The 18,004-nt window shown below is 32.1% G+C and overlaps 1 protein-coding gene across 1 annotated transcript in view; it reads left to right on the forward strand.

The window, feature by feature from the left end:
• The window catches only part of LOC129228054 (rab3 GTPase-activating protein catalytic subunit-like), a 388,943-nt gene that overhangs the window by 364,544 nt on the left and 6,395 nt on the right, over window positions 1-18,004 (forward strand). Inside the window, exons 19-22 of the mRNA XM_054862687.1 lie at window positions 1,064-1,201; window positions 4,453-4,561; window positions 14,774-14,895; window positions 17,495-17,591. Coding sequence (XP_054718662.1) covers window positions 1,064-1,201; window positions 4,453-4,561; window positions 14,774-14,895; window positions 17,495-17,591 — 466 coding nt within the window. The remainder of the gene's footprint in view (window positions 1-1,063; window positions 1,202-4,452; window positions 4,562-14,773; window positions 14,896-17,494; window positions 17,592-18,004) is intronic.

Here is an 18,004-nt window from a genome sequence, read left to right on the forward strand (position 1 = left end):
GATTAAAATTACTGAAAGGCCCATTTCTATTAACTTACGACTAAAATTTAATCATCAATTTTAAAAATAATTAAAAAATTTATTCTTGTACTTATCAACTTACTACTAAAACTTAATCTTCAATTTTTAAAACTAATAAAAAAGATATTTTCCTGTAGTTGTTAATTTAGTACCACGAAAATTTGATAGTCAACTTTAAAAATTACTAGAGGATGCATTCCTGTAATCTTTAGTTTACCACCAAAATGCAATAATCGCTTTTAAAACTTGATTTTTAAAATATCATTCTCTAATCTTAACTTATTATTGAAATTTAATCGTCAATTTTTAAAATTAATGAGGAAAATATTTTCCTGTAATCCTTATTTTACCACGAAAGTTTGATAGCCAATTGTAAAATTTAATAGAGAATGCATTTCTGTCATCAATAGTTTACCACTAAAAGTCAATCGTCGATTTTAAAACTTAATTTAAAAAATACAACCCTGTAATCATTAACTTACCTCTAAAATATAATAGTCAATTTTCAAATAAAAAATATATTTTTCTGTAATCGTTAACTTACCATGAAAATTTGTTGGTCAATTTTAATATTTAATAGAGGACGCATTCGTGTATTTATTAATTTACCACAAAAATTCAATCATCGATTTTAAAGCTTAGCTTAAAAAATACAATCCTGTAATCGTTAACTTACCACGAAAACTTGTTAGTCAGTTTTAAAATTTAATAGAGGATGCATTCCTGTATTCATTAGTTTACCACCAAAATTCAATATTCAGTTTTAAAGTTTAACTTAAAAAATACAATCCTGTAATCGTTAACTTACCACGAAAACTTGTTAGTCAATTTTAAAATTTAATAGAGGATGCATTCCTGTATTCATCAATTTACCATCAAAATTCAATCGTCAATTTGAAAATTTAACTTAAAAAGTACAATCATATTTTACCACTGAAATTTAATTGCCAATTATGTGATGGCCAGATTGAGACACGTTTCCTATTTACTGACTTTTGTAAATGAAAGTATATATTAAGAAATTGAAAACTTTTGCGTCCAGGAACCAGCTCCAGTGACGGAGGATTTATTGGAAGAGCAAGCCGAAGTTCTGGTACAACTTGGGACTCATGCCGAGGGCGCTGCACTCAGAGCGAGGATGCAGAGTGCCTGTCTCATGTCCGACATGGAGGCTTTCAAGGTGTATCTCCTGTTTTATGCTAGATTTTATCCTTCCCATACGTTTTTTGATAAAGGATAAGATTTGAAGTAGGGAAATGTGGGGCAAAGTGAAATGGTGAATTTTTTCCTGTTTTAGCGCCACCTATCTGGTAATATTTTAGATGTAGAGTAATACATATAGTCTATTCCAATGAGGGAAAAGTTATCTCTGAAGATCAAGCAGTTTTCAAAAATTGGTACTCATATTGTAATATTTTGTTGTCAGTCAAAAAAATTTTTTTATATTATAAAATAATACAGTTCTTGTTATTAACATTTTAAATATTAATTGAAGCCTACCAATATTTGGTGCAATATTTATTTAGATAATGCTAAAATTATTTTTATTTTGAGTGTTTTTTTTTTTTTTTTTTTTTTTTTTTTTTTTTGCAATTAGTGAAATACATCCGGGGCAAAGTGAAGTAGTTCGTTTCGTTTACTTCAATCATTTATTAAATAAATTACGTACTCAATTAATTATTAAGTAATTTACATACCTTCATTTAATAAATCACTTATTTATTCTTTAATTCACTTATTTTCTGATTAATTTAATATTTTATTTTCTTATTTATTTTTCTCATACGGTAATTTATCAATTTATTTATTTATTTCTTCATTACTAATTCATTTATTCATTCATTTCTTTGATCAAAAATATTTTAAATAATCAAATAAAAAATATTTCTTTACAAAAAATATTTTTTCACTTTGCCCCTGAAAAAAAGTGAAAATGTTCCTTTTTCTTTCATTCTTCTTCTTCTTTTTTTTTTTTTTTTTTTGGAAGAACAAGTTTACTGCCAAAAATAAAAATAATAGTTTTAATGCAAGTTGTATCAAAAAACGCATTGCTCTTTCGTTATGTACTGTAATTTTCAGAACAAATTTACAATTTGTTAGTTTTGAAAAAGGAAAGGAATCTTAACTATTTCACTTTGCCCCACAGTCCCCTACTTTTTACCAATTGTCTTCCTCTTGAAATTTTGAATAGCCAGAACTCACTTCAAAGCAGGGCACTACGGCATTAAATAAGGGTTCTATCGAAGAAAATATTCTTTATCAATGAAACTGTTGTTGTTGTTGTTTCTAATCTTACTTGGGCTAACTCATGGCTGGACAGACCCATGAACCCAGAAGTTCCCCGAAAATCCTGAACAAGTGGAGGACATTTTAAGAAGTCTGCCTTATTCAAACCCAAGCAAGTTAGATAATTCTTGGCTGGCTCAGGTCCATGACCCCAGAAGTTCCCAGAAAATCTCAAACGAGTAGGAACCATTTAAAGAGGTCCTCCTTATCCAAACCCAGACAAACTAGACTGCTCTTGGCTGAATCAGGTTCATGGAGCCTGAAGTCCCCAGAAATCCAAAACAAATATAGGTCATTTAAAAAGGTCCTCCTTATCCAAACCCAGACAAACTAGACAGCTCTTGGCTGAACCAGGTTCATGGAGCCTGAAGTCCCCAGAAATCCAAAACAAATATAGGTCATTTAAAAAGGTCCTCCTTATCCAAACCCAGTCAAACTAGAATATACTCGGTGATACCTGCTCGTTGTTGCATTTAGTATTGGTGGAGTACACTTTTGCGACCCAGCTCATATGCTATGAGAAGGAGATGATGTAAGTGGACATTTTCAAGTTGTGAGTAAAACCTGTTTAAAGTTGCAGGGCTCGGTAGGCTTTCACTGAATTTTTTTTCTAAATCAAGCTGTATAACAGAACCTATCAGGGCTACTTGTACTATCTCTTGTCCCAAGACAGAGGAGATGTTCACCTACCAGTTGTATTTGTTATATCCATTTTTTTTCTTTTGCCCCTGACATCCCTTTGCTTCTCACTGCCTCATGTGTAAGGCATTTCAGGTGGTCAGTGACAAGTTTGGATATTGTAGTTTGCCAAGTCCGGTCCTTACTAAAGGCAAGACCACAACCAGGGCTGCTACACCAATCGTGTACTCCAGGAATCCTTAGTCTGGAAGTTTAAAACTTTTCTACTTTAGTAATTCTCAAGAAAGGTTAAGTGGTTGTTATGTTTCGAAGGGGCATTGCACCCTCTTTTGCATGAACATCGGCAATTTCGTTCCAATAGTTTCATTCGCCCTAGGGAAGCACTCCGCTGTATATAAATTTCATGACGCTGAGAAAAGTATTTTAGGAGGGTCAAGGTTGCTAGTTCAGTTCCCACGAGCGACCGAAGATTGTGAATCAGAAAAAAGATTTTTAACTCTTTTTTTTTTTTCTAATCGTATGAGAGATTAATTTAATATAATTAGGTTAAATACCACTGATAAATACGGAAAGATCGCTAGTTTTATTTCAATTAAAAGGAGGCCATTATATTTCTAACCGTTCACTTATTGTGCGTGGTAGGGTATATCTTTAATAACTAATTTTGTGTATAATTATTATAAATGACCTATGTATGTTATTATGTAGGGCAATGTCGCTCATCAACTTTATCTCCATTGTTCCCTTTCCCTTGTTCCCACAGATTTTTTTTCTCTCTTCTCATGAAACTTATGCTACTGTTTATAATGTTTTTCTCCCAGTCACGAAAACTGGTCTCTTATTAATAACTAGACTTTTATTTTAACTTTTAAAATTTTATTAAAAACCAGAAGGTCATGAAAATAGTAATTTGTGTTGATAGGAATAAATTTCAAAAATCGTGAGAAATGTGTGAGGAATGTTGGAATGTGGAACTGACTCGGCTTAACCGAAATATTTAATTTGTACTTTGTTTTTACTTTCCATGTTTTACGCATTAATTCTGTTAAGGAAATTGTTCGAAGCTCCAGTGTTTTTAATTTAAAAATTTCCATTTTGAAAGCGTATTTTACACTCTCCCCCCCCCCTCCATGCGCAATCAGGATTGGTTATTGATTTTGCGATACCCTAGCTTGCCGTAATATATTTTTATTCGCTTTGTTATCGGTAGATAGCGAGTCACGAGCAAGCGAGGATCGCAAAAAGAACGGTTCGCAAAAACTCAACCAGCGGTAAGTGAACGAGATATTTTAAATACGCTCCTACCCCCTCCCCCCTTTCACAAGTTCAATTGACAATGAAAACATGTCACTCCTCAACGCTGAGTACGACGTCGAAAGTTCCACATATGTATTTGTGTAAAAAATCGGTTATTACGCTCCTAAATTATTGTCTTCTTTTTTCCTTTTATATAACTTTTGAAATGTTTAAAAAATAATAATAATAACTAATTGTACTTCTTTCCAGGCTGCTAACCCGAAATCTGCTCTCGAAGATTTTGTGCGATGGTATTCTCCAAGAGATTTAATTGAAGAGGAAATCACTGACTCAGAAACGGGGAAAACTTCCATGAAATGTAAGGCTATTTTATAAGATTTACGTTTCACAAATATGGAATTCAGTGGCGGCGATTGGGGATTATAGATGGGGAGGGGAAGGAGAAAACTAAAAGCAATGGGACTTTTAGCGGCAGCAAAGACTGATGAAAAAGGAAAGAAGTGCAATTTTTTTAGAGCTGGTTTTGAGAATACTGAAACATATAAGGGGAAATTGATGCAAATCTAGCAACTTAACTCCCGTTTTTCTTAAGTAAGGTTCTTATAAGTAAGTTAAGTCTTGGTAATAATTTTATTAAACAAGTATGGCTTGTTTAAGTAAAACAATTGATTTACTAAAATCTAAACTATGAATACATGAAATAAAACTATTGCTTGTGCCAAATAAGGTTTTGTAAATAGACATACAAAGTAAAACAAATAATTATGTTCTGCAAATTTTGACATTTCTTCTTTTTTTTAATATGATTTCTAGTTTTGAATCCTAAATTGGAAAATAAAAAATAAATAAATTTACCATTTGACGTGGGGGGGGCTGCTTCCCCCCTTGACCCCGAATAGCCGCCACTGTTGGAATTTGAAAGTGAAATTAGCTTAAAATGTCTGTATTACATCAATCAGATGGCTGGGGGGAAAAATTAAGATCCGCAGCAGTGTATTGTCAGGTTACACTCAGTAAAAATTCAGATTCACAACTCTTCTATGCATTAAATTGCGTATTTCCATACATGTTACTGGACTTATGATCAATAAAGAAAAATCTTGAAACTTCTTAATGGCACATGCAAAATTTCCAAGGATATAAGAATCCTCAACAACAGTGCTAAATTTGAATTTGCAAGCAAACAGTTAGAAAGAAATGGACCTGATTATATATATACAAAATAGAATTAAGGGAGAAAAATTAATCTACTTTTCATATATAATTATTGCGCTAGATGTAAAAAATAAATGAAATTGTTTTTTCATCTTTACTAGTTTGTGCAATGAGCAACAGATGGCGCCAGTTGTTAATAACTTGTCAAAGCATGAACGCCTTTGTGTATTAGGCTGTATCGAAAAAACCTTCTTTTTTTTTTTCGAAACTCAATTTTTCAAAAGTTGCCCCTACCGACCCACATCCTACATAAAAAAATTTATCGGAATCAAAAAACATTTAGGCGTCTAGCATGAAACTTAAAAGTTTATAACTTTCTTCAAAAAATCTTTTTTTTTTTTTTTTTTTGAATAAAAGAAAAAAAATGTTTTAAAAAATTTTTAAGTTGAAAATTTTGAGTAATAAAGCCGGAAATTATCGTAAAATAAAAAGTTTTGCTTTTATGCGGCATTTAGGATCCCGTATAGCACGCAAAAATAAGGATTTTTTAAACCTTCAAGTTAGAATTTCAGTATAAATGTATTAGCTTTAAAACATTTTTTTGCAAATGTTGGTTTGAAAATTTTTTTGCTAATAAAGAATTTTTGATACATTTCGTTGTGTTTTATAGATAAAAATAATTTGAATTTATTTTCTGGTTGTACTGTAAGATTTGTTTTGTGAAGTTAAAAATAAAAATTAAAGGTTATAAAATAATCTAGTAAACATCGTTTTCATTTTATTGCATAGAAGTTGGTTATGAAATATAAAAAATAAACATCAAAACATGTGTAGAATAATATGTGTATTATCATATTATGTCAAGTTTTTCCCATATTACTGTTTTTCAACAGCTCAAAAAGGATGCGTGAGTTTTGCTGCAGGCTTTTTCAGTACATCATTTGTAGAGTACTGCAAAGTCACACAATAATAAGCAACTACAGTTTGATACACAAAAGTGTGCCCTTCGCTTCGTATGGAATGGGAAGGGATTTTTTCCCATAAAACAATGAGATAGATGAAAACGCGGGCTATGGCTCTACAGCAGTTAGTTTTACAGAGTTTAAATAATTGTGGACTTTAGCAAAAGATCTCTACAAACCTGGTGACCTTTTAACAATTTTTGTAATATTTTTCTTTTCTTATGGGAGTCATGCTTGACTTTTGTTCAAGAACTGCAAATTTCGTGTAAATACGATGTCTTTGATCTGTGTCCTGCTGTATCCAGTTTAACCACATTAACGTTGGTCATTGTACCAGTGTATTTTATTTATTACAGCAGGGAGTGAACGCTGATTGGGTGCACCGAGTCACAGTCTCAATAAAAGTTTTCATATGACTCCGCTAATTTTACCTCTCACTTAAAAAATACATTCACAAACTTGAGCCGCTTAACGTACTGCGAGTCATCTTTTGTTTCATCTAAGTTTCTGTCGCCTCTTTGCCGAATATTGCAGATTTTTCAGCTAATTCTTCCAACATAATTTTCAAAGTATTACCCATACTTAATTTTTCAGCTTCATGTTGACAAAAACATCGGCTGGCACTTCCTACAGGTTAGAGAGCATAAATAATGATAGCTTTTTCGTTGCTTTCTTCGGAAAAAAATATTGTGCACTTTTAGTAAGTTAAAAGTTTTAAGTGTTTTCCTTTAGCTTACTAAAGCTTTCCAACATTGTAATCTGGCTACTCCAGCGGGTTTTGCAATCTGCACTGTACTTTCTCAGTTTTTTCTTGAGCGCAAATTTCTGGGTGAATTTCAGTGACGACTTTCGAAAAGGTTTATATTTTCTACGCATTTTCGCAATTGCTGAACGTATGAAACTGAAACCTCGAATGAGAGTACAAATTCATTTTCATCGCTCATCATATGAGACACAAAATTTTTCTTGCTATTCTTGCAGAGATACGAGGAGGGCGATTCAAACTTCGAATGAGGGAGCGAGAAGCAAAGGGATGTAAGTGTCCATTTTCAAGTTTTGAGTAAAACGCGTTTAAAAATAACTTCCTAGATAGGCGATCATTGATTGTTTTTTTTTTTTTTTTAATTCTACGTCATGCTGTACAACAGCACCTACTAGGGCTACTAGTATTATCTCTTGCCCCTAGACAGAGGACAGGTTTACCAACCATTTGTATTGGTTATCTCCAAATTTTTGATTATTTTGCCACTTACATCCCTTTGCTTCTCGCTGCCTCAAATGATGCTTGTGAAAATATTCATTTTATGAGCGGCAAAAGTTGGAAAACGTTTAGATAGAAAATCTTTGTGGGGTTGGAAATCTTACGACGTTTTGCTCTTAATCTAGCGAAATTAATCCCTCAAAATATCATGCGGGTTGCCGCAGCATTCGGGACCTGGATTTCGGGATTGGAAACCCTATTTGTAACCAAGCCACATGGCCTTGTTAAATGCATTTTTTTTTTTTGAAAATCACGGAAGTTTAGAATGAATGCGGGTGACCTATATATACCATACATTTTTTATGATAGTTTTTTTCTCCAATGTTACTATATACATTTTTCAACTTGAAAAAATTTTACATTTTTTCTGTTACTCAAAAAAATACAAAGAAAAAAAATTGATTTTTTTTTTTTTTTTTTAAGAAGACTTTAAACTTCAGGCATCGTGCGGTTCACCTAAATATTTTTTGACTCGGATAATTTTTTTTATGTAATATTTGGGTCGGTAGAGGCAACTTTTTATCAACTTGACAAATTCAATTTCGAAAAAAAGTTTGTTCGATACACCCTATTGTGTATTCTCTGATATTGAAAAAATAAATAAATAAAATGTTTTTTATTAAGATGTTTGGAAAATGTTAGAAGGAAAGAGTGCAAAAGAAATATACTTATTGCCTTTTTCATTACTTAAAATTTTAAAATTTATTGTAAGAAGCGTTTATCAATTATTCTCACTTCCCACTTTAAATTCAGTCTTATTCGTGACTTAGTGTTAAATAATAATGAGAGTAAAAATTAAAAATGAACAAAACAAAAAGCGATTATCAATAGGTTTCTTTTTTGAAGAATATGACGTTTGAACGTCACGACTTTCATGTTTCATGTATGCCTATTAAATAATCGATGTTTTCTTATTACTGAAAAAAAAAGAAGAAGAAAAAGGAAGAAAGAAAAGAAAAAATGAGGACGTGTACTCGTGTACGAGCGTAGGAAATACAAATAATAATTAATGCATAACTTTTATTTTAATGAGTTCTTAGATACTACAGAGCATGTCACTTTCAAATTCATAGAAAGTTGATGTTTTTATTGACTTCTAAAACCGAAAATTACGAAAAAAAAAGAGGGGGGGGGTTGGAGATGTGTTTCGATTTTTTTTTCTCTGCAGAAAATGAGCTGCAGTTCATTCCAAATTTTTAGTTTTGTCAGAACAGGAGCTATATATGCTTTCTAATTTAGAGAACATCTTAGGCTGAATTAAAAAGTACTAGTGTACTGTCTGCCCATGTTTCATGGAATTGGCAAGGGCAAATTAAGAGATTCTATCTTTAAGATAGGAGAAAGGAAAATTTGGATGCGCGTGTTTCGTTCATTTCAATGTCAGCCTGCTTAACTTAGAGGGTAACACACATGCATAGCGACAAATTGACATCCCTTCAAACTAATAAATGCGTTCGTTTCCACCTTTAAACCGGATGTTCGCCTTGCCATCTCATCAATTGTCAAATAGTAGTTACTAGACGGGATGCGCTTGGAGCATTAGTTAAAAAATCATGTCTGCTCATTTCAGTTAAAAGAAATTATTCTTTTTTACTTCAGTAGGGGAAGGTGGGAATTTCATGAATGGCGTTGTTTCCTTCAGTTACCAGTACTACTTTTAGTCACTGAAATTGATAGAATAAGCAAAAAAATAATAATAATAACATGGAGCAAGAAAAAAAACTATCATTTTCACAACGCTTAATTTTTAATTAATTCTTTTAAATGTCCGATTTTGAAAATAAGGCATGGTCTTTATGATGTCACAAGTGATTTGCTTTGGCGCATCTATCTACCGCGTTTCCCCATTATGATAATCAAGAAGCGAATTAAACATTGCTCTCTGCGAATAGCAACAATGAATGGCATTTCATCATTTATAATGTCGTCGGCAGAAGTGTAAACAATGAAAGCGCACCGATTAAAGTAATTTTTTTAATATTAAAATTAGTTAATTTATTTTAAAAATGGTCAGATTCTATATTTTTAAGCATGCTCTTTTGAAAAAAAAAAAAATACTTTTAAAGTTTCGGAAACGACCCCATTCAAGAGGCTTCTGTTGTTCTTTTATACTCTTTAATCCGTTTACCGCCTTGTCGGTGCAGCAACTGCTACGGAATGAGTCGGAGTGATGGAGTCGAAGATGAGCTGATTTTCAACATAAAGGAGTCGGAGTTGGAGACGAGAGAGAAAGGTTTAAAATTCCAAAAGTCTCAGTTGGTTATTTTCTCTAAACTATCACAACTGTGACAGTGCTTGCGGAGTCCAACTACTTTTTGAGTGAAAGAGTCGGAGTTAAAGGCTCCTAAATTCTCGGTGTCGGAATCAGAGCCGGTTGTTTTCCCTCCGATTCCGCAACTCTGAGTGCAGCTAGTAAATAATGAGTAATGAGACTACGTAAAAGTTGTTTCTCTGCTAGCAGAGTAACAATGCAGGAAAAACAACTTTCCTCGCTCTTTCTCCCGTTTTCTTTTTTAGGGGAAGTGCTGAAGATGAGCTGAACCAGTTGAGTTATTAAAGCTTATTATTTTGCTGCTTTTCTTTCTTCCTTTTTTTTTCTTTTTTTTGGTTTTATTCTATTTATTTAGTTTTATTTTATTTATTTACTCTTTTATTATATTTTGGGTGATGTTGAATTTCGCTGGTTTCTATAAATTTACGCAAGCATAAGTGCAAAATGTGCAGCTCAAAATGATAGCATCGGAAAACAAAAATCACTGAAAATCTAACAAGTAGGGGAATGTGGGACAAAGTGAAATAGCGGAGTAAGTGAAATGGTGAAATATTTAATCTGCTTTTAGCGAACCTTTTCTAGTAATATTTTAATTATGTAGCAACACATGTGATCTATTCCAGTCAAGAAAAAGTCACCTCTGAAAATCAAAGAATATGATAATATAAGCTTTTTTCAAAAATTGATACCCATATAGTAATATTTTGTTGTAGGTTAAAAATTATTTTTGTTGTTATCTATATATATAAAAATGGAGTTTGGTAAATTTGTTCCCTAAGATCTCAGAAACTACCTTGCAGATTTCGCTGAAACTTTCACCGTTTGTTCAGTTTGGTACTGGGAAGGTTTATAGACCAGTTCGAAAAAAATCCGATTGATAGTTTCCTTTTTATTCTAATTTGTCCACATTTTCGCATAAATGCCCCAATATGACGGTGAAAAAATACGTGCACATATTAAAATTATGTGTCCATCGAAAGCGCTTAGTTTCCTACTGAAGATGGCATCTGTTAGAAAGTTCTAAGTTGTATGAAAAACGAGTTATGAGCTTTTTTTGTTCCATGTTCGAAGGCTTTCCTCAACCCAATTCAGTATTTAGTGTATCATCTCAACTCCCAGTTCATAGTTAGATTTGTTGAATGTTTTTGTGTTTCGTCTGACTGTTTGAGGCTTTTCTCAAGTCATATCTTAAAGTAACGTTTTTTCCCCAAGATTGGCTAATAATAATTAAATTTGGTTGATTATTTTCTATTTCAACGGAACTTTAGTGTAATTAATGGGTTTTTTTTTAATTATTTGTGCTGATTGGATTTTTTAATTATTATCCAATCTAACAGCAGAAACCTCGCCAAAATTTATGCAGAAAGATTTCATTAGTGGATGCATTTGGCAGTTTTTTTAACTGTTGCGGTTTTTGAAGTCTAAGACTACGTAATAATGTTTGTCAGCTTCCACCATGTAAACAAAATATCGTCAATTAAAGAATCTTTAAAAACTTTTTTTACTGAAAATAATCCAGCAACTAAATTAGGCAAATCCATAAACAGCATAAAAACTTCCATTAATGTGACTTTGTGCACAAATTCAAACCAACGTCAAATTTTACTACTTATTTTGGAAACATTACGGATGAAATTGTCTAGCGCCATTTTATGGTGACCAAAAGTATCTTAGCATATGGCGACAATATCTCTTTAACAAAAATTAGTAACATACCGTTTTACAAAGTAAGGAAGGGGAGCATTATCCAAGGTATCCCAAAACGATTCCCGCAAATTCGGTAATATTTTAAATCGCACCTAGAACCCACAATAATTGAGATTTTCCAAAATAACTAAAGCAAGTTTAAGGGGATCACGGGCGAGCGGCTACATTTTTTTAAACAGTTCGTTCTTCAATAGACATACAGAGAAGGTAAGACTCAATGTAAAAAAAAAATAAGTATTAACTGATAAATCTTTTTAAACATGTGAAGTTTAATTTCATATTTCGGAAATTCTTCAAATTTGTATACGCTTAAATTTCGTGTTTTCGTTTCTAAATGAATACTATTTTGCTCTTTTTACTTACTGCTACTTTAGTTTTATGAGTAAGGAAGAAGCTAGATTTTAAGCCACGTCAAAAAGGTGTGTTTTAAGTTCTTTCACTTAAAACAGAAAACGAATGCAAGTAACGATTGTTTCTGATAATTATTGCTAACCCAGGCAACGCCGGGTATTTTTGCTAGTTATATGATAAAGTTCTTGCTATTGACATTCTAAATATTAATTAATACCTACTTATATTTTGTGAAGTGTTTATTTGTTTATATTAAGCTTATTTGTATTTTAAATGTTTTGTGTACAGTTGGTCAAGTGCATGCGGGAAAAAATGGCAAAGTGAAATAATTCATTTCATTTACTTCTTCCATCTTTTATCAAATCACTAACGCATTCATTTCTTAATTATTTGATTTACATTCCTTCATTTAATTAATCATGTATTTATTCATTCTTTTATTTTTTTATTAATTCACTATTTTATCAACTGATTTATTTTTTCATATTTATTACTTGTTTATTTATTGATTTATTTGTTTATTTTTTCAGTTTCTTTTCATTTATTCATTCATTCTTTTATTTACTCATTTATTTAATCAAATATATCGTTAGTAAATAATTGAATAAGAAAATATTTCAGTTGGAAAAATACTTTATTTTTCCCTTTGACCCGTAAAAAACAGAAGTGAAAATGAACTTTTTTTTGCAGGTACAAATTTAATGCCAAAAGAAAAAAATAATGTTCCAATGCAAATTTTATTATAAAATATATTGTTATTTCTTAATATAGGGTCATTCCATAGTGACTAACGTAACATTCGCAGCTGATTTTCAAACTCTTTTTACTTACGCCGGGAGTAAAAATAAATGTGTTTTGGTTTAATATGCAGATTTAAAATGTACAAGGTGACTATTTTTCATTTCTACCAAGAACTTGAAGCAAAATAAGCGCTGGCAGGTGTTTATTCACCAAAAAAGGCATCGTGACTAACGTAACATTTTTGCAACCCTGAGAAACAATGCTTATGTTACGAGGCAAATTTTTCTGAAACTTATGCAGACATTTAAAATTGGCCGATATATTTGTAAGAGGTAAACAATCTATTTTTAAAAATGTACTACAGATTTGATACAGATGAATCTTTTTTGGCCCTTAATGGTACTTTTACCAAAAACTGTGTGTGACTAACGTAACGTAACCATCGAATAACAAGCAATGAATGCATATAAAAAACTTTTTTAAATTAATTTCTTGCTCTTATATTACTTTTACACTTTTTAGGAACCTTCTTTGTGTTGCATTATGTTTCTTTCTTTACTTTTTTTCTATATTAGTGTAAGAAATTGAATGGAAGGGTTCAGTTCAATTAACTCAATTTGAATGTGCGAAAAAAAATAAACAAATAAAAAAAACTGCTTTTACAAACTGAATAAAATTCTTGGGCTAATAAAATCATAAATATCTCTTTTAAAAAATTAACTTTATGCAAATTGATAGTTTCACCGAATTCTAGTATTCTGCCGATATACTAGTTATCATCATAAGAAACCCCGTAGTACTTTTCAATGGCATATTATTTTTTAAGGTTTACTGATTCATCGAACGAATAGTGTTGTGCATGCTTTTGAATTAAAATGTAATATTGAAAAAAAAATATTCGAACGTTTTTGCAGAATGCATTTTAATTCCAGATATCACCGCAAATGTTTGAATTTCTAAATGATCAGTCTTGCATTTTCTGAAATATATGGCAGCAGCGCTTATTGTCACTGTATCATGTAACATCTTCAAATGTTTTCCAACGAGCAGCCATCACTTCATTTTAATAATAGGTGGAGATGTATTTTCTAAAAAATAGAGACGTTCTCCTTTGTTAAGAATGTATTTCTATTAACTTAATTCTTAAGCTTGGATTCTTGTGTTGAATGCACATTCAGCAGAGTACTCATTTTGCTTTACTCACCTTTTTTCTTTTTAAATAATTCTTTAAATTGGAAGTATCTTTGTAAAGACATTTAAAAAAGTATTTTTTTCTAAGTAAACAGAAGATCTATACCATGTAATTTTACTGGTATTTTTTACCCTTTAGATTTTTAATTAATATAGAATGCCTACATATTCAAAATTTATCATGAAAATGTACTTTAAATTAAATAAGTTTTAAATATCAGCAGTCATTTTTAAAATGTTACGTTAGTCACATGCAAACTGTTACGTTAGTCACAGCTCAAATGTTACGTTAGTCACACTAATTATTTTATATCTACTGATACTGAAATAAATATTTTGCACTTTTTAAGTAGATATGACACAGATGTAAGAAAATAAAAAGTGCTGTTTGGTTCAATCATCTGGTTTAGTTTTTAAGCAGAAAATAGTACATTTTCGTGACTAACGTAACGCAAATATTTTCAGTGAAATAACCAAACTAATTAAAATACTTCTCTTATAATGTCTGCAAAAAGAACAGTCAAATTTATTGGGCCAACATCTAATCATTTAGAATAAACATAGTTCTTTTAAAAATTTGCAAAAAATTTTACGTTACACAAGAAAACGTAGACGCATGTTTTTTGCACATGCTAAGCCTTTTCTACAACCTCGCACGTTTAGAGCCAGAATAAAAACATTGAATGAAATTTTTGCAAACTGTTACTAGATTTATGTACTAGAAAGTATGCTGAATGAAATGATAGGTCACAATTAAGGCTTTGTGGAAAAAAAATTTCTGCGGTTGAGGTTGACATTTCTATGGAATGACCCTATACCAAAATTTTTAGAACAAATTTACCACTAGTTCATTTTGAAAAAAAAGTAAGTTATCTATATTTCACTTTGCTTCACATTCCCCCTGTATTTCTTGGTTCGTTTCATCCTTAGATTCTCTGAGTCAACGTATGTTATTGCCCGGGAATATGTGGCTGGAAGCGTGGGAATCTGCTAAACCAGTTCCAGCAAGAAGGCAAAAAAGACTTTTTGACGATACTAAAGAAGCTGAAAAAGTGAGTGTTTCTTCTGATGCGGGGAGGTTGGTCGACTATTCCTTTTTCAAAAAGGAAAAAATGGCATCTAGGCTTTAGCACGGCTATTTTAGCAGCATCTACACCTAATTAAAATGGCATTCAATTAATGGTGTTTTGTCGTAATTTGTAGAATATCCTCATATATATATAATAGCGAATGATCGAGTAATGCTTATGACATCATCAAGAATGAAACTCGCTCCACGGCATGAAAATTTGATAATACGTTTTGGTAATGTTTGACTTGCAGGGAATTGCTTTATTTTGACATGGCTGAACTGGATCCAGTCACTTAACCGTTTCACTGGTGAGACTTATTTTAGGAGAAGAAAGAATCGGAAAAGTGATCAACAATGAACAGTATCTCTTGGAGTTTAGGGTTATTCCACTGGAGTTAGGGGTTAACATTTCAACTATCAAAATATCTCCTAACAGGCAATGACTACGTGCTTTGACGGGCGACTTTCTAGTAGAAGAATAATCTCAGACCGTTGAGAAGTTTGTGTTACACGGGTGAATTTGACCTAATCTGCCAAAGCAAAGGAGGTAATAGAAGAGCCCTAGTGAAGCATAGAACAGCAACCGAGTTACGGTAGAAGGAAAATTTGCCGAAGAACGAATTTCTGAGGAGAAGACTGATTTCTGAAATTCCGGGAAAACTTGCACACAAAAAAAAGTGTACAGATTTCGAAAAAGCAGGCAAAATCCTATAAAATGACACTTTTTTCCATCAAGATAGTCAAATTTTCCAGTGAGCTACAAACCTTGAAACGTTCAAAGCACTCGAAATTTAATTGGCGCCAAAATCTGTAAACCGTAATTTCAGAAGCAATCATTTGAGCTACAATCGGTCAAATCTACCAAAAACTAGTCTACCCCACTAGCTTTCCAATGATATCACAGCGAATCACATTGGGATTCAAGTTTGGTAGATATTAAGCATTTTGTTTGAAATATTAAAATTAGCATTTGTCAAAAAAAGGGACCTAGTAAACGTGTTAGAGGCCTTAAGTACCCTTGCAAATTTCTACCTCCATCATGAACAAAGCATATTTTAATGCATTATTATGATAAGATGAATATGTTTTTGTGGTGATTTTAGTTAAAATATGGCTGGACGTAGGAGGAACTTGCGCCGCCATCTTGGGTTCTAGGTGCGTTTTTTCAGTTTTCGTTTAAAATGCACTATGTTTTGTATCACTTCAAACCAAGCCTTATATTCTCTAATTTTTTTTGAGTTGAGCATGGCAGTTATAATATTTAATGTGAGGTTCAAATAATGCTCTTGTTTTAGGAGAGCCCTTTTTCTTCTTTTTTTTTTCCTTTTTTAAAATTTTATTTAATTTTTTTATTTATTTATTTTATTTTATTTTTATTTATTTTATTTATTTTTTTTGAGCAATCACGATTGCTCTTTGTTCTCATTTGACGGTCCTTGGCGTTGTGGTTCCTTTTTCAGCTTGGACCAGGGGCTTCTGCAGCACCACTGCTCACCGGCCTCCGGTCCTGAGCACTGTCCCCCTTGAGCTGCTTTTCCTGGGCGGTGGTGTCCATGTCCTACACACACACACGCATCGTCACGCACATACACACTCCCACACACACATACACACACACGCCTAAGTGCATACACACAGGTCTACGCACACACACAAGCCTATACATGCACGCACGTGCGCCTGCACACACAACTATACGCACATAACCGCCCAGGAGGAAAGGCAGGCTTGGGAGGACAGGAGCCGTTTCTAGAAACAATAACTCCAATGAGTAGTGTCCTGTCGTGATTGCGAAAACATAATTTGAATTCAAAATTTCAGAATTCAAATTAATTTCATTCCTTTTTTTTTTTCTTTATAAATTTTGGTGCGAAAAAAGCTACTTCAAGCTTGTAGGGAAAATAATGAAATTCTCTCATGGAAGGTATTGTTTAACATTTTTGAAATGCTCATATTTTAAAAAATAGTAATCAAATCTTTCAACGTCTTTACGAGCTTTAGCCTGATTAAAAAAAAAAAATAATAATAATATTCTCGGAACCAAATCATCCTGTTTAATCATCCAATTTAAGAAAAGTATTTTTCTGCAAGTCCTATGGTAACATATTCTGTATTGACGCAAATTCAAACGAAAACTTTTTTTTTTCCATATTCAATAATAAAAAGTTAAATTGGAGAGTCTTCACAAAGATTTATCATACAGAAATCGATTTTTTTTTTTTTTTTTTTTTTTTGTATTAATGTTGAATCGAATAATTAATTCTCTCAGAAGCTATTTAGAGGAAACGTTAGGATTAAACACAGTTCATAAAACCTCCTCCCAAATTTTTATTTTTGAAAATGTATTAAATTAATTTTTCTGACGATATTTTTTGAGACATTAAGAGCTTTTGAATACTTATTTATTTATTTTTTTAATCTCAGAAAACTGTATTAAAAGTGCACGTTAGCAAAACACGTATACTTTTTTTGTGTTTAAGTAATGTAACGCTTTGTTCAATTTCTTATTATTTTCCATCTGATGCACCATATTTAATGAATTGTACATAGTTGATTATCTAAATTTGTTGTTATCATAGGTGCTTCATTTTCTTGCCTCTGCGAAAACATCAGATGTCATTACGTACCTCATGCCGATGTTGGTGCACTGTGCTTTGCTCCAACTTGCTGAAGAAGGTATGGGCAATTAAATTGTACATTTTATTTTTTTCGTTTATATCCAGTGCCTCATGTAATTTAATAGTTATTCATCTTCTTCTTTTAAACAATTCTCCTTTGTGACTTTGCATTTCACAGTTTTGTGTAACACTGCCGTGGGAAAGTAAAGCGCGGTATCTGCAGAAACGAGGTTTCGAGATATTTGAAGAAATGCGTTTTAAATCTCATACCAACAAGAGGGAAATAATTGATTTGAACGTGTTTTTCGTGCTTAATTTTCAGCAGAAAGCGAATATGCAAGTTTGCACAATAAAGCCAGAGTATAGTATATGACAAAAATGTAAAACAAAACAAAGAAAAAAAAGTGAAAATTTTGAAGATTTTGTGCTTTACGTCCCCACGCCCGAACAGTGCTGTACAAGTCATTTGCC

This window comes from Uloborus diversus, chromosome 8 (assembly GCF_026930045.1).
Source record: "Uloborus diversus isolate 005 chromosome 8, Udiv.v.3.1, whole genome shotgun sequence".
Classification (NCBI taxonomy): Eukaryota; Metazoa; Arthropoda; class Arachnida; order Araneae; family Uloboridae; genus Uloborus; species Uloborus diversus.